This window comes from Orcinus orca, chromosome 3, assembly GCF_937001465.1.
Source record: "Orcinus orca chromosome 3, mOrcOrc1.1, whole genome shotgun sequence".
Taxonomy (NCBI): Eukaryota; Metazoa; Chordata; class Mammalia; order Artiodactyla; family Delphinidae; genus Orcinus; species Orcinus orca.
In genome coordinates this window covers 37,773,836-37,798,636 of record NC_064561.1, presented here as the reverse complement: position 1 = coordinate 37,798,636, position 24,801 = coordinate 37,773,836, and the positions used below count along the sequence as shown (strand labels likewise).

Below are 24,801 nucleotides of genomic sequence, written 5' to 3'. Positions count from 1 at the left end.
GCCTGAGGAGAGTGGGGGGAGATGGAGCAACCTGTTCGTGGAGCAGTCAGAACACCGACAACATTTATCAGTTAGGTTCGCTATGTTATATGGGTGAAGTTCGTGGTACCCTAAAACATCAAAGAACACTAGTCACAGATCACCAAAACAAATACAGTAATAATAAAGAAGTTTGAAATACTGCGAGAGTTACCAAAATGTGACACAGAGACCCAGAGTGATCAAATGCTTTTGGAAAGATGGCGCCAACAGACTTGTTCAATGCAGGGTTGCCACGAAACTTCAATTTGTAAAAAACAGTATCTGCAAAGTGCAATGAAGTGCAGTAAAATGAGGTATGCTGTCAATTCCTCCAACATGTGACTGCAGCAAGTCATTGGGAATATAAGCTTCAAAATAAAATCTCTGAATTTACTTATTTCAAATTTTCTATGGAATAATCATAATCGTTACCATTCATTTAACATTCAGTATCTGTCAGTGCTGAGGCAGGCAGCCTCTAAGATGGTTCTCAGTGATCTCCATCTCCTGGTATTCATGTCCTTCCTTGTGTAACCTCCAACCCTTGAGTGTGGTTATGACTAATGACTCCTTTCTAATGAAGAGAATTCTGCAAAAGTGATGGGATGGCGCTTCCCAGGTCAGTTTATCTAAAGACTGTGGCTACCAATCTTGGCAATCTTTCTCACTCTCTCTCTTGAATGGCTTACCCTGGAGAAAACCAGCTGTCACGTTGTGAAGCAGCTCGGTAGAGGGGCCCCTGTAGTGGGGAACCCAAGCCTGTCAATAATCATGTCCGTGAGCTTGCAAGGACTCCTCTCCATCACCAAATGACCCAACCAGTTGAGCCTTTAGATGAGCTCACATCCCTGACCGATAGCCTGACTGCAACCCCAGGAGAGACCTTGAACCAGAGGTACCCAGCTAAGCTGCTCCTGGACTCATAACCCACACATACTGTGGGATAATAAATGTTTACTGTTTTCAGCTGCTAAGTTTTGGGGTAATTTGTTAACTCTCATAAATGCAGTGCTAGTAAGTATTGTTCTTCTGTGAACTTATTTAACCCTCCCAATAGCCTCTGAAATAAATCTTTTTAATCCCTATGCTACAGATGAGAAGAACGAAGTTCAGAGAGATATGGTATCTGGATCATATTACGCCTTCAATATGTTGTTAATAATAACAATAATAGTTGCTATTACCAGTTCCTATCTAATACTGTATAGTCCCTTCTAAAATTCCTTGACAGATCAACATTTCCAGTGATGGATTAGTAATTTTCTCGTGTTATGGATGAGAACCCTGAGTTCTAGACAGCTCCCATAGCTTGCTTATAGCTTTAAGATACATAACAAAGAAACCATAGCCCTAAATCAATTTATATTGAATCAGGCAGATTAAAACCCTTGGAGGAAATATCCACCAAATATGTAATTACATTAAACTGGGGTTTAAATAAGTCTGAGATTTAGAATAGGTTTCCCCAGTTTCTGTCTTAACATATCTCTGCACCTACTACTTTCCCAAGGGGATGAGAAAGCCTAATTTTCCAGGTTTAGTGGGCCTGGGGGTGTAGGCAGGGTCTAACGTTCAGGTACCATCTTGGAGGGTTGTGGACAGCTTTAAAATTGTTGACAGTGACTGAGCTCAACTTGGAACGTGGCCCACAGTTCCTTGGGAACTTTGGCTAATTAATCAAGAGGCATCTTCCGCTTCCTACAGGAATGCATTGCATTTAACAGAACCCACAGAAGCCCACTCTATCCCCCTCAGGAGCACTCACAGGCTTGTTGATATCCTCCTCCTGGAATCTGCTGGAGTGAAATGATCATTGCAAATGGAATTTCCATTGCAAGTGGGGCAGGCAGACATCCACACTATTACAGGGATCAAGCGCTCAAGCCAGCTGCAAATTACTTTCTTTCCTAGGCATCATATTAACGCCAAGATTTCCTGAGAATAGTTTCATTTTGAAAATTCATTGGGGTTTAATCTAATCATGGCATTATCTGTTCACCTGACAAGAAAGTAAGTGATTTTCCCAATTCATCTAAAGGGCCTCTGGCACTTTTATTAGGATTCACTACGTCTTTAAAAAAATATGTGTACGTGGATTCTTCATGGAATGAAAACCAAATTGAAACCTGTAAACGTCTCTTCTGGGTCCAGTTCAGCCCCAGGCAAAAGTGAAGGAGTGAGATTGCATCATCCTTCCTGCCTCTCTTTCTGCGCTGTTCTTTCCATCTTCCATCTTCCTCCCTGTCTCCATCCTTCTCCCCGTGGTATGTTTTAGGTCTCCAGGTGCCCCCCCCCCCCCACAACCCACTGCTTTCCTTGTTACAACCGCACATCTAATCCAGTCCTGTTCCCTTTGATAGGAGCACACAACTCAATGCCTACTTCCCATATTCATCAGCCACGGAGATAGTGGAACTTTACTTTCTGCAGTTTGCATCGTGAAAATAGATTTTTTCCTCCTAAATATAAAACTGTGTTATGACTTTAAATACGCTTCTTTAGACTTTATACAGTCCTCTGTCTCCAAACCTTGCTCCCTGCCACTCACAACCTATTCAGGCTGAAAATTACAGTTTTCAAACTTCGCTTATCTTTCTCTCTCTCCTCCATCCCATCAAAACATACTGGTCTCACGTGTCATTTCCTTCAGGTTTTATTCTGTGGCAACAAATTGCACATACGAATTGGAGCTGAAATTTTAAACTCAGAATCATTTCTATTCAATTGGGGTTTTTCAATGGATAAGTTTATCCAAAGTATAAGAAACAATTCAGGATCTGTGAGCAAACAGTCTGGTATAATACAAATAGCACTGGCCTGGCCGGAGAAGAGCATTTTAGACTTGGTCCATCAGAAACTACCAGGGTGGCCCTGGGCAAGTGACTTAGCTCTAGTGGTCCTCAGTTTCTCACGTGTAGAATGGGGAGACTGGGCCAAGGATGAGATTCGAGAGAGGCACAACTTGCTACTAGGTACTGCTAGATGTAATATAAATAGACTGGTCAACGATATGTGGGGATGGGGTTGAGGATATTGGGCTGGATGCCTCCTAGGACCCTTGGAATTCCAAGATTTGGGGGTAGGGGTGCGTCTCCTGTGTACCCAAGTCCCACCCGCAATCCCGGCTCCTGTTGGCCTAGAAGCTGCTCCGCACTTGGACATTTGAGCTCTACTTTGGCCTCACCTGACTTTCTGTGTTAATGGAATAAACGGTGTCCTTCTGGTCTAACAGTCTGCAGGCATAGGCGATGTTGACTGCCGTCTGCTGCTTATCTCCAGTCAGGACCCAGAGCCGGATCCCAGCCTCCTGCAGAGCAGCGACTGTATCTGGAACTCCTTCCTGCAGCCGGTCTTCGATCCCAGTGGCTCCTGGAGTGATTAGAGACAGCAGAACTCACATTTATGTTGAGAAAGTAGCTGCTTAATTTCCCCAAAGCCCTATCAAGCCAGGCAATGATTATTAACTTATCTCTCGTGTTCTAGGCTGTGCTAAATGCCCAGGATACAGCCGTGAAATAGACAGAGCTGGTCCCCACCCTCTCGGTACTCAAAGGCCTGGTGAGTAAGGATTTATAACTGAGCTATTTGAGGAGAGAAGCCCAGGGTGCCGGGCAAACATATATCAGGAGACCCAGACTTCATTTGGAAGGTCAGGGAAGGCCTTGCTGAGGAAGGGCCACTTAAGCTCAGACCTGGGAGATAAACCCAAAAGGTGGGGAAGGAGGGGGAATTCCAGGCAGAGGGATCAGCATGTGTGAAGGCCCAGAGGTCAGAGTAGAAGATGACACAGAAAGGCAGGCAGAGCAGGGAGAGAGACGAGGCCAGGCAGGGAGGGGTGGAGCTGGATCCTGTAGAGCCTATCAGGGCATGAAGGGATTTGGCATTTTTTGGTAGCAAAGAAAGCTATGAAAGGGAGTTAAGTTGGAGAGTGATGGGATCGGTTATGAATTTTAAGAAGATCATTCTCAAGAATGGATTGGAGGGTGGAGGAAGCAGGATGAGATTCAGGGCTAACAGAGGAGAGCTGGTGTGGCTGGACTGGCATAGCGGCAATAGGAGTGGAAAGATACGGAGAGACTGGAATCTTTGCTCTGCAAGCGCTCACCGCAGAATTAACAGAGACTTGGGTTTTTGATAACGTTCTCGGAGGGCATTAAACATGCGGATTCCATCATTCTTTGAATGGTCTCAAGCTTTGAGCCAAACTTGATGATTGTATACCCAAATACCCAATAGCTGCTCAGTGATTAAGCAAAAATAAATCTGCATTTAAATTGAGATTCATTTCAGACCACAGACTAATGGCTACCCATCTCACTCTGGGCAGGAACAGGCGTGCCATTTCTTTTAATAATCCCGAGTGACAATAGCTTGGCAATGCAGTTACATTAGATGCATATTGAAAAGTTGATTTAATATCGTGGGACTCGGTGTGAATGCATGGCAGCTTTTTAGTGGCATGACAGTTTCTTCGTGGCAGGATGAAATCTCTTCCCAGCCCTAGTCCTCTCCATCACAAGCCATCTGGAGGGAAGAAAACAAACCTCTCTATCCCGAAATGTGCCTGTTTTATATTTCAGGCCCAAGTGCACAGGTAAACCAACCCATGAAAAGTGATGCCCGACCCTCATCTTTTCCGCCGAGCGTTTGCCTGGAAAGTGAGACTGAAAATGATGTGTGTTACCGGGAGGCAGGGTGAAGGAGAGAGCAGGAAAAACACATTTAGTTGTGTGAAAGAGAAAATGAAACAGGAAGGTGGTGAGAGCCTTTCTCAGCCAGGGAAGCCCATGGGTCCTGACAAGTGTGTTCTCTTTCATGCACTACCGGCTCAGGGGCATTTCTCACCAGCTGAGGCCAGAAGGCTCCCCTGAAACAAAAGAAACCACAGGGGAGAGGGTGTGAAGGGGGTCAGGTGCCCTAATGGGATGACATTCCGGGGGTGGCCCGAGGTGCCGGATGGAGCTGTCTGGACTAGCTACCGTCTACTTCCTGTTAAAATGGGTTCTCGAGGCCAGCTTTCAAGGGGGCCTTGTGAGGCAGCAGACAAAGGCCCCTGCAGTCCAAACACAGGAAACAGAAAAGCCAAAGGAGGTGGGGAGCAAACCTGTCTCCCCCTGTTTTCCACCCATCTGACCAAATCTTGCTGGTACCTTTTTTATATAAAGAGGTATTACCGTCTTCCTACAGCGACCCTGGGTCTTCCCCCTTCAACCCTGCCTGGCTGAGCTTGGTGATTTAGCCAGAGGAGGCGCAAAGGCTCAGAGGGGTGTGGGGATGTGTCCCTGGGCACACAGCAAGGTCACCACAGGGCCAAGATGTGGCCTTCATCCCCAGGCCAGCACTGCCTCCCAAGATGAAAGAAGCCTTTTGCCACGTGGCCAGTATGTGCACGCTGTTCAGGCATCGCCTTTCCGGGATCTTATTCCCGAGCTGTGAAGAGATTAGTCTGATAAATAAAGCCTCCCCCTTCTCCCTTGGCAACGCTTTTCCTTCAGCAGAAATCCAACCCTGTCTCTTAGCTGGTGTTTTCCATCTTTCCCCCGAGAGTATCTATCTAACTTCTATACGTCTTTACAGCAGCAGAGTGATTTTTGTAAAACGCAAATCTGTCCCTGCTTTGATCCCCTTCCCCTCTCCAAAGCTTTAGCCTGTGATCTACACGGCCCTTCATAACCTGCATCCTGCTGATCTCCCCCGCACTCTGGGGTCCAGCCGTAGGAGACCTCTGAGTCCCCAGCCAGCCCGGGCTTTCCTGCCTCCAGGCCTTCATTCGGGCCCTTCCCTCTCCTGGAACACCCTCCCCCTTTGACCAGCTCCTTTTCTCTGCTCAGTTCCGGCTGTCCTGCACCCTCCTTGGCTCCGCAGTAGGTTGCCACCTTCTCCTTTGTGCTTTCATCCCACCAGGTACATCTTCCAGCCCACCTCTCATCACACTCTGAGGAAATTACTTGTTTAATCAACCAAGTGTCTTTGCTAGACTCTGAGCTCCAGGAGGGCAGGGTCTGTGTGTTTTTTTTTTTTTTAATTTTTTTTGGAGTATAGTATTTACAGTGTTGTGTTAGTTTCAGGTGAGGGTCTGCGGCTCTTGTTCCCTGTTGTAGCCACGATACCTAGCATGCTACTTGGCACATAGTAGGTGCTCAATAAACATTTGAACGACTGGAGGAGAAGCAACCAGGCTTCATCCGGCAGGGAGTGCAGGAATGCTCCTGGGGCATCCTCAGGAATCTGCGTGTGGAGTCTGGGTTGGATATCGGCACAGCCCATTGGCGCCAAATGCCTGGAAGGGATTTGGGATTAGGGATTAGGAACCAGGGAGGTTCCTAATTGAGACACATTTGAAGCAGTGTCAGAATCAAGGCCAAGAACTCCCTTTCCAGCTTGCAGCATTCCTTTTTTAAAATGTAATGATAACTTATTTTTACCTACCGAGTAAGATGAGTTGGTTCTCCAGGTGCTGTGCTGTCTCCAAGAGAAGCTCATCTCTGTTGTTGAGGGACGCCTCAGCCTCACGCCGGAAACTGGCCCATCTCTGGAAGTCCTCTTCACTTAAGATCTATGCAAAAAGAAGAGGCTTGTTCACAGCTCTGGGTGACTCCCTCCCCCTGCCCATGTGCTGGGCCTCCTACGGGCCAGTTTGAGCTTCACTGTACAATTAGATGGGGCTTTTCCCTCAATTTTTTTTTTTTTTTGAGTCTTGAATTGATGAAGGATTGGTTCTTCGTGTTCCATTATCATCAAACTTCTGTTGAGCCCCTGTGATGCTCTGGTCACCGGAGATATACCAGTGATCGAGACAGACAAGAATCCTACAGGCCTGGGCTTATGTGCTAGCGGAGGGTGAGAGACATGATCCCAGTGAATAATTTAAAAGAATGGATCATGTCAAGGAGTTCCATACAGAAAACAAAGAGGGTGATATGACGGCGTACGACAGGGTAGGGGGATAGTTGTGGGAAGAGGGGTTATTTCATTTGGATTGTCAGGTCCCTTAGACAAGGTGACATGTTGGCTGAGATCCAATGACGAGAAGGCTTCTGTCACGGGGAGGGGTAAGTTCAAAGGCCATGAAATAGCAATGGACGTGGCTTTCTTTCTGTCCCTTGAACTTACCAGTTGGCTTAAGGATGGAAAGCCAGGTGGAGAGGACCAGCAATGAGGCTGGAAAGGTGAGAAGCATCCAGATCTTGCATAGCCTGGTAGACCATTCCACTAGCTGCTGGGGGTGCCCAGTGGCTGAAAGAATCCAACTAGAGGGCATATCTGGAGTCCATAGCACTTTTAGACCCCTCTGTTGGCATTATATCCTCACTGTCTCTTTTTTTTTTTTTGCGGTACGTGGGCCTCTCACTGTTGTGGCCTCTCCTGTTGCGGAGCACAGGCTCCAGACGCGCAGGCTCAGCGGCCATGGCTCATGGGCCCAGCCGCTCCGCGGCATGTGGGATCTTCCCGGACCGGGGCACGAACCCGTGTCCCCTGCATCGGCAGGCGGACTCTCAACCACTGCGCCACCAGGGAAGCCCCTCTCTGTCTCTTATAGTAATGAATGACTCTTTCCTTCAAGCATCAACTATTCTTTAATCTTCCCTCTGTGCGCGGCACTGTAGGGAAAACCAAGGGAACACAGGTAGGCCTTTTGCTCTCAAGGAAGCAGAGTCTCATCAGAGGAGGCAAAATAGGAATAGATAATGTAAATAAAAAATAGAAGGTGGTAAGGATATAATTACGATTTATAGAATAGTAATGCGGGTCACTGTCCCAGGTGCTGTACCTGTGTTATCTTAGTTGATGTCCCTGACAATTATATGAGGTAGGGAACACTAGCACCTTTTTACAGATAAAAACATCCCCAAACTCAGAGAGGTGAAGAAACTTGCCCAAGGTCACACCGCAGATACGTGGTGAGATTGGGACTTGTCTCCTGGTAGGTCTGGCTTTAAAGCGGGTGCTCTTAAACTTTATGGTGCACTAAGCACCTACAAAAGAGATGAAGAGCTCTGGGGATTTATGGAGAAGAAGCCACTTCTAGCCATCTTGAAATGTATGCCCATCATAGCTCCCCTGATTTTAGGTGCCTCATTAGATGCCCCAGCTCTGGGATTCATAGCTCTTTGCCTCCTTTCCTGTAGGGGCAGCAAAGTGAGAGACCTGAAGGGCATAAGGTGGGTAATCTACTTGACTATAGCTGGGACAAGGGCAATGCAATCGGGAATGGTAGGAAACATGACCAACCCCAGAACACAGCAGAATATATCCTTCATCAAAGGGATCAGCTGCTACATGGCTCTAGCTATTTGTAGCTATTCAAGAATGGAGATCCAGTTTTCCAGATCCTCTGCACTTTCAAGAGAAACCAGAAATCTAGATTTGTATGTGATCACATAAAATCTCCCCAATTCCAAATCTAGACAAATAATGCAAATGTTCAAAGGATATTTGAAGGCAAAATTATAACATTAAAAAATTATGAGTTATAGGTCATCAGTTACATAGACAATGGAAAGCAAGGAACCACAAAGCCACACTAATAAGGAACCTTCCCACTCAGATTTTTGTCCCAGCAAAATTGTCAAAGTCATGGGCCTCTGTGGTCAGGATAGCTAATTTTGAAAATATTAAAACAACCAACATTGAGGATCTTCTAAAAAAGAAATAGAAAAGACAGAAGCAGGGTCGAGGCCTTTCAGCCACTAAGCGTGGAACTTGTTCTCACCTTCTTGGCGATGCACAGTGTTCGAAGGCCATCTCTCGCATACAAGTCTAGATGCCTCTGGGTCTGGGCTCGGATTTTCCTCACCTTCTTTTCCACATCAGTGTCAGTCACTGTCAAATAGTCATTATCCCCCATGAGGTCGTGGGCAATTGCTTAGGGATCCCGTTCCTAACACTCAGGCATCTTTAGAGGAGGAATTCCCTCATACCCCCGCCCCCCCGTAAACATGGAACAGCTCTCCCAGGCTGCCCTGGAAGGCGGTAACTCCACGGGTCCTTAAATTGTCTGCTCTCTCTATCTGACCATCCAACATCTGGCTGAGAGAAGTACTATTTAGGGAAGGTAGGTGGTTCCAGGTATTGTTCCCAAATGCCTGTTTGCAGGAATTCCCTGGCGGTCCAGTGGTTAGGACAATGTGCTTCCACTGCAGGGGGCATGGGTTTGATCCCTGGTCAGGGACCTAAGATCCTGCATGCTGTGAGGCAAAAAAAAAAAAAAAAGTATGGATAACCCAAACATCTGTTTGCATCAGAACCACCAGGGAACTTAAACCAATAATTCACAGGTCAGGTTGAAGGCCTGCTGAATCAGGGGACGAGAAGTCTGAGTGTTTCTTGTTACCTAAGGAGTTTTCCATGTGGCTAGTTTAGCCCTGGATGAGCAGTTTGCTAAGTCTCAGAGATACTGTCCATCACCTTCTCCGTCACCTACTTTAGTCCTTATAGCAAGTTGCTTCCAAGGTGGCTGCAGACCTGAATCTCATTGCTAAGTTCCTCACCGTACTGGGCTTGCCGAGTTAGGCTTAGAAAGAGTAGTTTTTGGATTCCTATAAATCTAGTGTGAAAAATATTTCATTGTGTTGCTCAAAGTCCCCCTTTTGAAGTCCTACATAATACGATTCTCTTAGAAGAAATTTATCTTTTTCTTTTGAAATTCCAGTACTTTGATCTATCAGAGAAAAAAGAATTTTTCAGCCTGGGCTGGTGGTTGTGGGGCAGGATTGATGCAATCACCGCTTCCTTTATCTAAGATGTCACAGACATCACTAATCAATGGCAGCACTTTGTAAATGTGAGCTTGGAAGAAGCTTCTGAATCCTTCTTTACCAGGGCTGGACTGAGATCTTTAGAAGCCCTAAGCGGTAAACAGATTTTGTGCACTTTGTCCATCCCTCCATATGATGCAAAATTAAAAGTACAATTCTTAACAGTATGATAAGTATAAGGAAGTCCAACAAAGCTCTCACTTTCTCCGTGATACTATTCTAAGGCTGCTTTTATGCAGTATAAAAATCCCTTCAAAGATTATTTTCTCATTTTTCAGATGCTACTGGTTTCCTGGTACCTTAACGACAGTCTTTGTACCTTATCTTTTTGAGCACTATCTACAATATTTTATTTTCAAAGACATCAGCTCCCGAGATTAAACACCTTTTGCCTTCTACCTGTGTGCCTTTGAGTTTACATTTTTGCTTAGGCTACCAGGAACCTCAGGGTCAAATTGAATGTTCAAACACTGTAAATATATTAAACGCTGAGGTTATTTTTTCCCCCTCTTTTTGAAATCTTTGCTTTGCAAATCTTATAGTAACACTGTCTATGTATTTTTTATCGGAGGCATCGGTAATCCATTTTGGAATCAGGTGAGGAACAGAGAAAGAAACATCTCCAGGGCAGTGTGGAAGGCTGTTGCCCGGGGATAGAATGCCGTGGCACCCTTGACTCGGAAACACTGAATTCACTTGTCTGCCAGAGTCTGGGGATGAAGAGACTTAATTAGCTCCCTTCCCATTCAAAACACTCATCAACCCCCATGATCCTCTTGGCTCTCATCCATAGCTGATAATTCAGGAGGCACAGGGCTGCCTGGGCAATTCTAAAGCTTGGCTAGAATCTACCACCCTGGGAGAATCACAGCCCCATAACTGTCTTCTCCTTGCTAGCAATCAGGAAGCGGCTGCACACTAATTCATGCTGTTCCAAAATTGGACACTGATATGTAGGGACTTTGGAACATTTTTCTGGCTTGGAGCAAGTTTATGAAAATCTGTTTGGGGGAGGCTGGGGAAAGGCACGATAAAGAGGACCACCCGAGGCTTCCCAGAGTGAACCGAGCCTGATGCAGAATTCTGGCAGCATGGGAAGAGCCCTGAACTGGGATTCAGGATACCTCCACATAGGATTTACCACTAGTTATACCTCCACATAGGATTTACCACTAGTTAGCTGGGACCACTTCTTTTAAGTCACTTCCTTCTTTGGGTTCAGTTGGCTTCTCTCCAAAACTAAGAGTTAGGACCACAGCGTGTTCTAGGGTATGTTAATGGGTGTCCTGGTGAAAAAAAAATTGTGTATGGAGAGTCCATCTTTAAATGAGTTTGGAAAACTAGAAACTGGGATAAATAAAGTTAAAGAAGTTCCTCTATGACAAGACTGCCCAGACAAAGCCTTTAATAAGTTCATAATGAGCTCTGTCATTCTCCAGGTCGTGGAGACGTGGAAAGCAAGCTGCTTTGTGGAGAGCATCTTGAGGGTTTGTGTTCCAGTTGGGACCTGCCGGACTGAGTGACACTATAACCTGAGCCCCTGGTTACCATCCACGCCGCCTGTTAAATAAGCCCTCTCTCCTTGGAACCCGGTGGGGTGGACTCACCACAGGCTGGGTCTTCCAGCAGGTCCATGATAACGCAGTCGGCACCCTTGGTGTAGACGATGATCTCACCGGTCAGCGGGTGCCTCACGACCACGGACATCCTCTTCCTGACAGAGTCAAACTCCAGGGTGCAGAGGACATCGAAGGTGAGGCAGGTGCCCTGGGGCAAGCGCACGGTCACCTGCTTGGGCGTCCGGGACACCAGCGTGAAGCTGTAGGCACGGGCAGCGTGCACCAGGGCAGCCTCATCAGGGCTCTCGGCCTCGTAACAGACTTCGGGGCCGGCCAGGCTGAGGGCCGGGTCCTGCAGCACCTCCTCCAGGGAGGCACCCGGACCCACCCCCAGGATGTCACCCTGCTCCCACGTGCTGCTCCTGTAGCCGCCATCGGTGGAGTAGCCGCCACTGCTCACAGACGCGTCGTCTCTCTCTTCCGAGTCCGTGGTGGGCATGTTGGCCCCCAAACTCTCCCCCAGGTCCACATCGGAGGGTGCGGTGGTCGAGAATGACTGGCTGAGGCTCGAAAGCTTCAACTTGCGGAACAGCTGCTGAATCTTCTCCAGGGATGTCACCAGAGCCTTGGTCGAGGGTGGCACTGTGACCTTGTGGTAGAGGAGGGAAGGAGACCGTGACTCTCCAGGTTGGGAAAACTATCAAGCTGTCTTATGAATCTCATTTTGCAATCAGCGAATTAGGTGGGCCTTCAGTGATGGTGGGCAAGTCTTCTCCCCTCTGTGAGCCTCGGTTTACCCACCTATAGCATGAGGGAGTTAGGCCATTGGTTTCCTTCCAGCCCTGACTTGCTAGGGATTGGCGATACTCATTTTCCTCTATCTTATGACCATCCCACTCTGATCATGGGCAAAGCAAAGGAGACAAAAGCCAGACTCACAGTAGGGGTTCACATGCCCTGCACCCTTATCATCGCCTTGTCTGCTTTATTTTTGTACGCAGCATCTCACTTCATCCTCCCAGCGATGCTAGGGGATCCTATCATTATCCCAATTTCTGGATGAGGCAACTGAGGCATAAAGAGGGTAAACTGGCTGTGATCACCCAGTGTGTAGATAGCAGAGCTGGGTCTCAAGCCTGGGTCTGTCTGACTCCAGGGATTGGGCTCTTGAGCTACCTGCCAGCTAAAGCCTCCCCACTGACGTGCAAATTGAGAACTGGATGCTGTCCTTCCCCAAATGGTACTGCTTTCTCCCTTGAAAATAGGGAGAATTGCTCAGATAATGCTTCCTGCGTTCCCCAAACTCCCTGAAGACTTCTGATTACTTGCCGACTTTTCAGGGTAGTTTAGAATCTGGGTGTAATAATGGGGGCTCTGGTTTGGTGCCTGGATGAACGCTCTTCTTCTTGATTTTTGTGGCCACATGTTGTAACACCCAATTATTCTTATTTTTCACTTACAAGGGAGCTTGGGTGAGAGTATGTAGATAATCGAAGGTAAATCTATCTTCTGTACTGAAAAATAATTCAGAGTATAACGTCCTACGAGTGGCCATCCAGGTGCATTATCTCCAAACTGGCAGAACTTCACACATGGTGTTAATTATTTTTTTAACCCTCCATTAAAAAGCAGATACCACTATACCGTGATATTATTACAGAATCGTACAGATCGTTCTGCCGTGTATTCACCATACGTCCTTCCTTAAGTTCCTCAAGCTCTCTGAGCCACGCCACTGTTTCTTCACTTGTTAAATCCAAAGACATACCTCCTAGGACTGTTGGACTGTGAGGATTAAATGATAGTGCAGGTGACATGTTTGGCATGGAGCCTGGCACACAGCAAGTGCTCAGTAAATATTAACTTTTAACATCTACCCTGCAGACAGACAGACACAAAAATGAGAGATCTATATAGAGAGCTCATATGGAACTTTTAATATTTTATTTAAAAAAAGGAGGAGATTGAGGCCCAGAGAGGCTAAGAGCTCTGTTCAAGGTCTCACAGTGATGAAATGGTGACAGTGTGGCTAGGACCCAAGTATCTTGTCCCCCTGTGCAGGGCTTCCGCCCTCGCCCCTCGCCCTCCTCTCATCCATCCCACCTTACCATCAGCGGTCCTTACCCTCTGACGGGGCTCTGCGGTCGTGGAGACCGTGACGGAGTTGCAGATGGTTAAGGCCAGGAAGAAGTCAGCAGTGGAGGAGGTGGTGGAGAGGGAAGGCTTGGCAGGTCTGCTGTCTGACAGGGTTTCCAGCCACAGGGCTGCATCTCGTACCTTGGTCAGGAGGTTTTTATCCGGAGTCACATCTTTTTCCTGGGAGAGAAAGGCCCGGGTCAGAGTCTCCTGAAGGGACTGGGGAGGAAAGCCCCCTCCGGCAGATCCTTTCATGCCTGGGAAAGGCTGATACAGTCCCCCCCACTGCGATCCTGCATCCAGCACGTCTCCCCCCCTCCCCTGGGCCTGGTCATTGTAGAGTGTGATTTGGTTCCTCCCTTTCCCTCAACCCCACATGCCCATCAGTTATAGGCTCTGGTAGTTCTTTCCCCACAGGGTCTCCCCGCCATTTACCCCTCATTCCTGATGTTTCCAGCCAAGCGCAGACCCTCTAGCCCTCCAGCTTGGATTTCTGCATCAGCCTCTGAAGTGAGGTGGCTGCCTTTCACCTCTCTTCTTTCAAACCCTTCATATGTATCACCCATTCGTCCTCCTAAAAATACTATTTCCCTCAAGGTCTTCTTGAGCTTGAAAAAATTCCGGGAGCTCTTCATTGTAAACACGATCAATTCAGTCTGGCACCTAAATTCTTTCCCATTTGATTTCCACTCTTGACTCCCACCACTCTGCATTGTGGACCCTCAGCTAGGCCGGGTGGTCTGTCTGCTGCCTCCTGGGGGTATACTCCCCTCCTATGCCTCTGATCACACCCTGTGTGAAGTCCTCTCCTGTCTACCCAAATCCTACCTAGACATCAGTAACCATGAAAACTCCACGGGTCCATGAGATCTGATCCAGCCCACCGTGAGTTCTCTGTCTTCTGAGCCACAGTAACAGGCTCCTGAATGCAGAATGTGCACAGGAGTCAGGGTAAGATGAATGAGGCAAGCTGGCCAAGGTACAGTCGAGGACACTATGGGATGGGGGGCTGTGAGACCTGGCAAGTCCCACGCCCTCTAAAAGGGGGCGACTGCTCTGCTACGAACAGGCTGCAGGGCTGGAACATTTTGCCAAATCTCTGGATTTTTCAAGATAAAGTAGAGACGATGTGAGAACTGTGTTTTGTTTCTTTTCTTTTTTAAAAAACCTGTGGGCTGGATCTGACTCATGGATTTCCAGTTTTTCCACATCTTTGTAGAAGTTGCCACTTCTGCCATCCCTCTAGAATTCACTACATATTGACCTATATTTTAAATTCAATTTTCTTAAGTCCATGTTTAATCTCTCTAGCGATAAACCAAGAGGCTGAAAGACAAGAGACTGCCTTTTCCATGAAGTTGTATCTTCTGTAACTCCAAAGATTGCTTTGTTTGAAGCCGAAGTTCAATAAACACTAGCTCTTCACAGATATGACAAAAGCCATTCCGCAAAAAGCCATTTCGATCAATGTTCAGCGTTCACAGGTTAATTAAAGTTTAGAAGAGAGTCAATGATTGGAAACGATGGACTGACGAATCCTGACTGATTCGTGCAGAGTGAAGACCGAGGGCCAACAAGCTAGCAAGTTTTACGAACAAGAACCCAAGTTGACATGAAAAACAGCCTGTGGGGAAAGAGTCCTCAGACTGTGTCTTCTCTGACTACCAAGTGCAGTGACTCCAGAAGTCAGCTTCTCACCTCCCTGGAACTGCTGGCACAGGCGAGAGCCACAGGGGAGGAAACCCAGACTGACGTGGAGGTGCTGGATGGCTGGAGGGATGAGAGTCGGCTTTTCCAACAGCACAGCTTGATCGGGGAAGTGGACTGCGGGTGGAGCTCACACTGTAAAGAGTTCTGACCTTCATTTGGAGGGCTTTCCCAGAGCCAACGCCTACACTTCCAACTTGTTGATACCATCTTAAGAGGACAGTGTCCAGAAAAAAGCCTTTTCATTAAAAGGAAGAGTGCGAGTAAAACCGCATCCAGTCTGCATTCCCTTTCCTTGCCCTGTAATAAGTAATGGTGGGCCGTCCATACCATACAGTGACCCTATTTTCAGAAAGCTCAGGAAGGAGCAGGAACCATCCATCCTCCCTGCCTCTGAGTACAGTTGTCATAGCAGGAACTCACAGTGATGGAGCTAATCCTACCTTTCCAACAATGTCAGTTATGTGATCTCACTGGGTTCTCATAGTCCCAAGTTGAGATGAAACTAGCCCCAACTTAACTGAAACCCAGAGAGATGTCTGACTTGACCAGTGTCACCCAAGGAGTCATTGTAAAGCCAGAATTGATGTCAGACCCCTTGACTGTGAACCTAGGGTCTTCCTTTCTGTGATCGTGGTAAAGCAGCTATGTTCCCTTATGAATGCTCCCATGTGTACTCCTTTAACCAGATTCCAGGGTCCATCCAGTTTGCCAACATCACTCATGGAACTCTGAGCCAATGTCTTTTTTTTTTTTTTTTTTTTTTGCGGTACATGGGCCTCTCACTGTTGTGGCCTCTCCCGTTGCGGAGCACAGGCTCTGGATGCGCAGGCTCAGTGGCCATGGCTCACGGGCCCAGCCGCTCTGCGGCATGTGGGATCCTCCCGGACCGGGGCACGAACCCGTGTCCCCTGCATTGGCAGGCGGACTCTCAACCACTGCGCCACCAGGGAAGCCAGTGACAGTTCCATTTCGTGGAGTGTTTCTTATGTTCTGGGTACATCCATTATCTCACTGCATCCCCACAGCACACTATCTATTGAGTACTATTATTCTCCCAGTTACCTCTGCACTTCAAACGAGGAAACGGCTGCCCAGGGAGATTAGATGTCTGGCCCAAGGTCTCACAGCAAGTTGATTCAAGATAGTCCGACTCTAGAATTCATGCTCTTTAACCTCCACGCCAGGCAAGATCTCCCATGAGAAGGAAGTGGCCTTTGATACTTGCTGACAGTTGGCATCTTTAGTGTCTGGGATCCCAAATACAACTGACGGGCTTATATATCTAATCCTTAGGGCTCAGCAGGGAGTTCATGAGATTATAAAGGGGATTATGGGGATCTTTTTCAGAAAGTAGATTCATTTTTTTTTTTTTTTTTTTTTGGCAGGGGTACATGAATGGGATGCTTTTAACCCTTACCAAAGATACCCAGACTTGGGAACAAGCTCGGAGGTCATCAAGGCCAAATCCCCTATTTTCCTGATGCTAAAACTGAGTGCCAGGGAGGAGGGTAGTGAACGCCCCCAAGATTGCACATTGAATCAGAGTCAGAACTAGGACAGTTTTCACACCACCTGACTCCGGCCTCTGACAGCACACCGCTTTGCTCCAAGCTATGCATTATGTATTTCCAAACGGTGACACAGTTAAAATGATTTAACGGTTATGTATTGCATGTCCATTACTCTCTAGTCTCTAAGTGCCATGAGGGCAGAGACTGTGATGTGTCCCCGGTGCTTGCCAGCCTGTAGGCACTCACTCGAACCTTTGTTGCCTGACTCCTGTCTAGGACACCATGCTACCTCACCACTGATTAACCCATGGGGGCTCTTTGTTAAAACTCTTATTTAGTATATTTCTACCCAATCATATAGCAATGCACACACAAAAAAAGTTCTGCAAAGGGCCTGCTTCTCTCTGGCATTGGCAGCAGGCCCAGCCTGCAGGTGTCAGCGGCAGATGTCAGGGAAGCTTTATCCAGGCACTCAGACTTGTTTCTGCAGGGCAAGCTTCTTCGTGGTTCCCTTCATCCACAGCCCACTGGTTTGCTGTCCGGTTCATTAACATTTAGGAACTTGGCATGTAGGACGCTTTTAGAGAAAACAGTGCCCCCAACCCCCTCCAGGCCCTTTGGCTAGTCTGTTTCTCTGAAGGAAAAGAAATATACATTTGTGGGGCTACCAGTTGCTCAGATTAGAGCTTTGTGGCAGCTGGGCACCCAACTGGTTGGATTTCTTTCTATTGCAGAACACCCGAAGCTCAGATAAACCCTCTTTGGGGAAGGTGATCTCTGACCTCACACCACATCCTCAAGGATCCTCCTATTATCATCAGATTATATCTATTGACAATTTATAGCAAAGTCAGGGGCTTTGGTAAGTGCTTCCATGTACATCATGTAATCATTATAACAGCATCAAAATAGCTACTATCATTCTCCCATTTTATTTATGAGGCAAATGAGGCTCACTGAAGATAAGTAACTTGTCTAAGGTTCCAAAGTCAATTAAAAAGCTGGGTCTTGAATCCAGTTCTGCTGATGCCAAAACCCAAACCCTTAAACACGATGCCAGCACTTCCCAAACTCTAACATACACACAAATCAGCTGGGTGTCTTATTTAAATGCATATACTGATGCAGCAGTTCTGGAGTGGGGTCTGAGCATCTGCATTTCTACAGGCTCCCAAGTGGTGCTCCTGCTGGGGGTCCGAGGACAAGAGTTTGAGTAGCAAGGCTCTAGGCTATAGGGCTCCCCTACAGATATAGCCCACTCCCTCTCTGACTGGGGAGTGTTCTGCATGGAAGGCTGGGAGAAGAAGGCCAAGCTCCATTCCATTACTCTCCTCTCAGTTTTAGTGATGGCTCACTCATGGTCACATTGGTGACTATCACTAATTGGGTGCAGCAGATTGTTGCCATGGGAACCCACAGAGCCAGCGGTGGAAATGAACAGGAACCCTGGTGCATAGGCCTGGAAGCAAACTCTGTGGCTTGGTTCCTCCCATGTCTCTATCTCCTCGTTCACCTCTCTCCGACCTGTGCCTCTTATTCCAGCCATTCCTTGGAACCCCAAGTCTCCATTTGCTTGTGCAGAATGTCTGCCCTAAAATAACCTGCACTCTCCCCACTAGATGGTTTCTTCTCTTTGCTCTGGTTAACCTTTAAAATTTTGTCTCAAATTCAGCTCTGATGCTAACCCTTCCAGGAAGCCCCCTGATGCCTAGTTTGATGTAGGTGCACCTCTTCTGGGCTCCTATAGCACCTCTGCACCCATACACCCCAGCACTGAGAGCAGTGTCCTGTAGGCACTGGGGTTCTTGCCCCTTCACTGGGCTGTAAGTGCCTGAAATCAGGAACAATGCCCCATTAGACTTTACATCCCCAGTGTCTAGAACAGTACTTGCTATATTATTTAGTATTTGTTGACCGACCGACAATAAATGAAAACCTATTCTAAAGAAATGTAGACACTGAGAATACAAAGACTTGGAAGAAGGGGAGGAGGCAGACCCTTCTATTTGCTTTGGTGAGTGTCTGATCTCGTACAGCCACTTGAGAAGTATCAATCAAAATTTTTAAAATGCACACAATCTCAATTTAGCAGTTATGCTCTAAGAATACCATAGAAAAACTTACATACATGTATAAACGTGATGGCTCGACCATCCAACAAATTCTAACAGCCATTAAAAATGGGATGAAGTGCCTCTCCATTGAATATCTGTCAGTTTGTCTACATATATGAAATATTCCCCAAGATTCATTAGGTTAAAAAAAAGTCCAAAGTCCAAAACAGTGTGTATGCTATGCTTCTGTTTGTGGGAAAGGATGTGTTTATGTGTACACTCCACTTGCCTGCTTCTATATAGATACAGCACCTCTGGCAAAGACACAGAAATATACAAATAATGGTTGTCTCTGAGGTGGTGGGGAATAGAGGAGGGAGGGAGGCTTACTCTCTTCATTTGCCCTTTGGTTCCTTTTGAATACTTAGCCACGTGGTTGTATTGCTATTGTCGAAACAAACTTTCCCAGTTGCTGGGGAGATGAAGGCTGAAGTATTATTTAGGGCAGTCATGTTTTTGCCCTTGATGAGGTTGTAGCCTTGATGATATTGAGTTTGGTTCAAGAATGGGGAGAGCTCAATATTAGTAAATATTTGCTTAAATAGAAGCACGTGGATTATTAAGGTAAGCTTTTCCCAAATGGGACAGAAGCCCCAAGGAAAAAAACTCAGTGGCCTAGCAAGAAGAGTTTCCCACAGCATCCATTCATGATAAAAACCCTTACCAAAGTGGGTATAGCAGGATCATATCTCAGCATAATAAAATCTATTTATGACAAACCCACAGCCAACATAATACTCAACAGAGAAAGCCTTCCTGCTAAAATCTGGAATGAGACAAGGAGGCCCACTCTCACCATTTCTATTCAACATAGTATTGGGAGTCCTAGCCACAGCAGTTAGACAAGAAAAATAAAAGATATCCAATCTGGAAGGGAAGAGGTAAAATTGTCATTATATGCAGATGACATGATGTTATACATAGAAAACCCTAAAGACTCCACACAAAAACTACTAAAACTGATAAATGATTTCAGCAAGGTAGCAGGATACAAGTTTAACATATAGAAACCTGTTGCATTTCTTTATACTAACAATGAAATATCAGAAAGAGAAAGTAAAAAAAAACAATTCCTTTTAAAATTGCATCAAAAAAACCCAAAACCAAAACCAAACTTAGGAATAAACCTGACCAAGGAGCTGAAAGACTTATCTGCTGAGAACTATTAAACAATGATAAAGGAAACTGAAGACGATACAAAGAAATGGAAAGATATTCCATGTTCTTGGATTTGAAGAATTAATATTGTTAAAATGGCCATACTACTCAAAACAATCTATAGATTTAATGTGATCCCTATCAAATTACCCATGACATTTTTCAAAGAACTAGAACAAAGAATCCTAAAAGTTTTTTGGAGCCACAAAAGACCCAGAATTGCCAAAGCAATTCTGGGGAAAACCAGCAAAACTGGAGGCATAACCCTCCCAGACATCAGACAATACTACAAAGCTACTGTAATCAAAACAACATGATATTGGCACAATAACAGACATATGGATCAATGGAACAGTAGAGTGAGCCCAGAAATAAACTCACACACCTATGGCCAATTAATCTTTGACAAAGGAGGCAAGAATATACAATGGAGAAAAGACAGTCTCTTCAGCAAGTGGTGTTGGGAAAGCTGTAAATGTAAATCAATGAAGTTAGAACACACCCTCAAACCATACACAAAAAATAAACTCAAAATGCCTTAAAGACTTAAATATAAGACATGACACGATAAAATTCCTAGAAGAGAATATAGGCAAAACATTCTCTGACATAAATCGTACCAATGTTTTCTTAAGTCAGTCTCCCAAGGCAAAAGAAATAAAAGCAAAAATAAGCAAATGGGACCTAATCAAACTTATAAGCTTTTGCACAGCAAAGGAAACCATAAACAAAATGAAAAGACAACCTACGGAATGGGAGAGAATATTTGCAAATGATGTGACCAACAGGAGCTTAATTTCCAAAATATACAAAAACTCATACAACTCAACAACAAAAAAACAAACAACCCAATCTAAAAATGGGCAGAAGACCTAAAGAGACATTTCTCCAAAGAAGACATACAGATGGCTAATAGGCACATGAAAAGATGCTCAACATTGCTACTTATTAGAAGAATGCAAATCACAACTATAATGAGGTATCATCTCACACTGGTCAGAATGGCCATCATCAAAAGTCTACAAATAACAAATGCTGGAGAGGGTGTGGAGAAAAGGGAACCCTCTTATACTGTTGGTGGGAATGTAAATTGGTGCAACCACTATGGAAAACAGTGTGGAGGCTCCTTAAAAAACTAAAAATAGAGTTGCCATATGATCCAGCAATCTCACTCCTGGGCATATATCCGGAGAAAACTCTAATTCAAAAAGATATATTCAGGGGCTTCCCTGGTGGCGCAGTGGTTGAGAGTCCGCCTGCTGATGCGGGGGACACGGGTTCGTGCCCCGGTCCGGGAGGATCCCACATGCTGCGGAGCGGCTGGACCCGTGAGCCATGGCCGCTGAGCCTGTGCATCTGGAGCCTGTGCTCCGCAATGGGAGAGGCCACAGCAGTGAGAGGCCCGCGTACCGCAAAACAAAACAAAACAAAAAGATATATTCGGCCCAGTGTTCATAGCAGCACTATTTACAATAGCCAAGACATGGAAGTAACCTAAATGCCCATCGACAGATGAGTGGATAAAGAAGGTGTGTGTGTGTGTGTGTGTGTGTGTGTGTGTGTGTGTGTGTGTGTGTGTGTGTGTGTGTGTGTGTCTAAGTCAGCCATTAAAAAGAATGAAATAAAGAATGCAAATAATCCATTTGCAGCAACATGGATGAACCTTGAGATTATCATACTAAGTGAAGTAAGTCTGACAGAGAAAGATAAATACCACATGCTATCACTTATATGTGGATCTAAAATATGATACAAATGAACTTACTTATGAAACAGAAACAGACTCATGGATATAGAAGACAAACTTATGGTTACCAAAGGGAAAGGGGGTGGGTAGGGATAAGTTAGGAGTTTGGGATTAGCAGATAGAAACTACTATACTTAAAACAGATAAACAACAAGGTCCTACTGTACAGCACAGGGAACTGTATTCAATATCCTGTGATTAGCCATAATGGAAAAGTATATGAAAAAGAATATGTCTGTATCTATCTATCTATCTATCTGAATCACTTTGCTATACACCACAAACTAATACAATATTGTAAATCAACTATAGTTCAATTAAAAAAAAAAAAAAGAAAAAAAGAAAGAAGTATCCCAGATCTTGTAAGACCCAGTTCTGTGAAAAGGGGCACCACAGCTGTGTGCCCCCATTTGGGACCCTGGGAGCTAAGGGAAGCAAAGCTGAGACAGGCTTCCTCCATTTCTTGCCCTGTGTGGTCACATGACTTACTAAAAGATTTTGCGCGCTTGACTAGTTAAATCAGGACTCTTACCTAACCTTGCCGTGGGAGTTTGTGCACGTGGGCTGTCCCTGTCAACCTGTAGCAGACTATAAGTATGGCACAAATATCTTCCCAAGAATGAAAGGAAGACCAAGTTTCAAGAAAGGAGGCAGAGGGCCAAAGACACCGCCTTTACTTCCCTCTATTGCATTCTTTCTAGACAGGTGGGAGGGGTCGTGCCCACAGAAGGGAGAGGTGGTGGGGTTTGGAGCCTAAACGGCCCTGATGCAAACTTTATGATTAGGAAAGCAGTCTTTGGTCTGATGACTCAAAAATATTTTTCCAAGTGGCATGTCTAAACAAAGACTCTCTACTCCAATCTTGTCTGCTTACGGACCAGGGGGGAAAAGGCATTTCACTTTCCCTCCGGCAGGACTATTAAATGCTGGCTCAGAACTCACCACTTTCCTAAGAATATTACCCCACCCTAAAGCCACAGATTTTAGAGCAGCCAATTAGACAACAATAACAGATGCTTCCTTGATCTTTGTAGTAAAAGAAAAAAGCCAGCTTTTGTTGTAGTGGTTGTTATTGTTGATTTTTGGTTCAGAGCAATGGGCTTCTTTGGAATGGGGTTGGGTGTTCTGCCATGACCTGGCATCCCTGGGGCTTCAGAGGCAAGTTCTGGCTGAGTTTACAAAGGAAAGGTAAAGCACTGGTTTTGCCAAGACATTACCCAACGAGGTTGGTTGCCAGACGGGCGGGTGCAAGAGGAGGCAACACAGAAAGCCTGCCAAGCGGGGGTGAGTGGGAGCCAGGAGCCAGGGCATCCCCCCGGGGCTGCCATGGACGTTCTCCATGGACTCACTCAAGGGTCTGCCACTCAGACACAGAGAGTTTACAGGTTAGTGTCAGAGCCCTTTAAGGCAACATACATCACCCCCTTTAGCGAATGCCTCCCAGGCTGTACAAGGCGCCCGTCTGAGCCAAATGAAGACCATTTTCCAGTGGGGTGATGGTATGCTTAGAGCGTTTCTCAATCTTGGTTGCTCACTGGAATCATCAGAAATAGAAACATGAATGCTCAGGCCTCACCCTAGACCGAATATCCCAGAATCTCAGGGGAGAGAGCTTGACATTGTGTCTTATGAAAACTCCCATTTCCCCTCCCTGTCATCAGTTATGTGAACGTTTGTCCAAGGCAGACAGCTTTCCTTTAGAAAAGTCATTTAAAACTTCTATTAGTTATCCATCTGTCTAGAACACATGAGCTTTAAGAAATAAATCCTCAAAATCAACTCACGAGGCATAACAGTAATCCCTTTTCAAGATGAGAACATCGAGGCTTCCAGCTCAGTGAGTTGACCAAAGTCACGGAGCTAATACACGGTGGAGCAAAGATGAGAACCTGGGACATTTGCCCCAAATGTGCTTAATTCATAGCTGGCAGCGACCTTGCTGGTCAGCACAAGCATCATGGTGTTTGACTTTTAGGACAGCCAGTCAGAGTTGTAAGCAACGTATTTTCAGGTGATGAAACAGGGAAAGAGAGAGGTTTAACATGTTGCATAAGGCCACCCTGCAAGCCTCAGCAGAGTTGAAACCAGAGCCTGTGTTTCCTGACCCTTGACCCAGTGCCCTCCCTAACACATAGCCAGGATGCTGACCCCACTGACCCCAGATTTTCAGCCTGACTTGTAGAACAGCATAGGTAGCAGCTCATAAAGAGAACACATCACCATCCTGTCTTGCTCAGGCAACAAGAGTTGGGTCTTACTCTATGTGTCCATTTCCTTATTGTTCCTAAATGCATTTAGTTAGAACTGGACTTGGAATGTGCCAGCCAGGGCAGAACAATGACATCCAGGATCTGGAGGCAGCTCATAAGTTAACGTGTCCCTTTCACTGACCATCAGCTAAGGGCCCCGAATAAAAGTTATACTGACTGACTCAGGGCTGCAATTTTTCTGGGCTGCTGAGATTTGTCCGGCTGGGCAATGAATCTGTGTATCCCAAATGAGATGTACACAGGAAAGCTTCCTTTTTTTCCCCGTGTCCTGGGGGAGACATTCTCAGACACACAGGATGCCCACGGTATCTAGAACTGGAAGATGCCAAAAGACACCGGTAGTGCAAGACTTACTACCTGTGCCCAATGAGAATTCACTGAATTCATTGTCCAAATATTTAGGTAAAGAACTGAGGGGAAAGGCATTCCATTCAGAAGGGACAGAATTAAATTAAAGAAGGAAAGACTTGACAATATGCATGTCCTGTTGTTACTTCATTTGGGAAAATCAAAAAGAAAAATAAAACCTAAAATCTTCTCAAAGGATCATTCTTCTTGTAGGTTTATAAGCATCATATGTCTTAACACACTGTTATTGTTTTCTCCTGCTACTATTGCATTTCTGTGCATGATAATAACATAAGAGAGTTAAATTTGTACTTACTTAAAGTTAGATAAACAACAACCCAGAACATACAGTCTCACAGCATTTCTTGTCACAGCCAGAAAACAGAGTCCTGGATAATGAATACTAGGTAGCAATGTGGAAAAGGCTCTTGATATCATGTCAGATGAAAAAAACCCAGCAGCTATAATT

The 24,801-nt window shown here is 45.8% G+C and overlaps 1 protein-coding gene and 1 long non-coding RNA gene across 4 annotated transcripts in view; one reads left to right on the top strand and one right to left on the bottom strand.

The window, feature by feature from the left end:
* The window catches only part of LOC117202205 (uncharacterized), a 166,256-nt gene extending 154,863 nt beyond the window's left edge, over positions 1 to 11,393 (top strand). The window contains exon 8 of the long non-coding RNA XR_007476746.1: positions 11,219 to 11,393. This is a non-coding gene — a long non-coding RNA (uncharacterized LOC117202205). The remainder of the gene's footprint in view (positions 1 to 11,218) is intronic.
* ATP10B (ATPase phospholipid transporting 10B (putative)) overlaps positions 1 to 24,801 on the bottom strand; it is a 310,749-nt gene that overhangs the window by 37,688 nt on the left and 248,260 nt on the right. For all 3 annotated transcript variants that reach the window (XM_049708452.1, XM_049708451.1, XM_033432029.2), the window contains 5 exons: positions 13,463 to 13,654; positions 11,387 to 11,987; positions 8,735 to 8,844; positions 6,451 to 6,577; positions 3,206 to 3,390 (listed from right to left, as the gene is read on the bottom strand). In XM_049708452.1, coding sequence (XP_049564409.1) covers positions 3,206 to 3,390; positions 6,451 to 6,577; positions 8,735 to 8,844; positions 11,387 to 11,987; positions 13,463 to 13,654 — 1,215 coding nt within the window. The remainder of the gene's footprint in view (positions 1 to 3,205; positions 3,391 to 6,450; positions 6,578 to 8,734; positions 8,845 to 11,386; positions 11,988 to 13,462; positions 13,655 to 24,801) is intronic.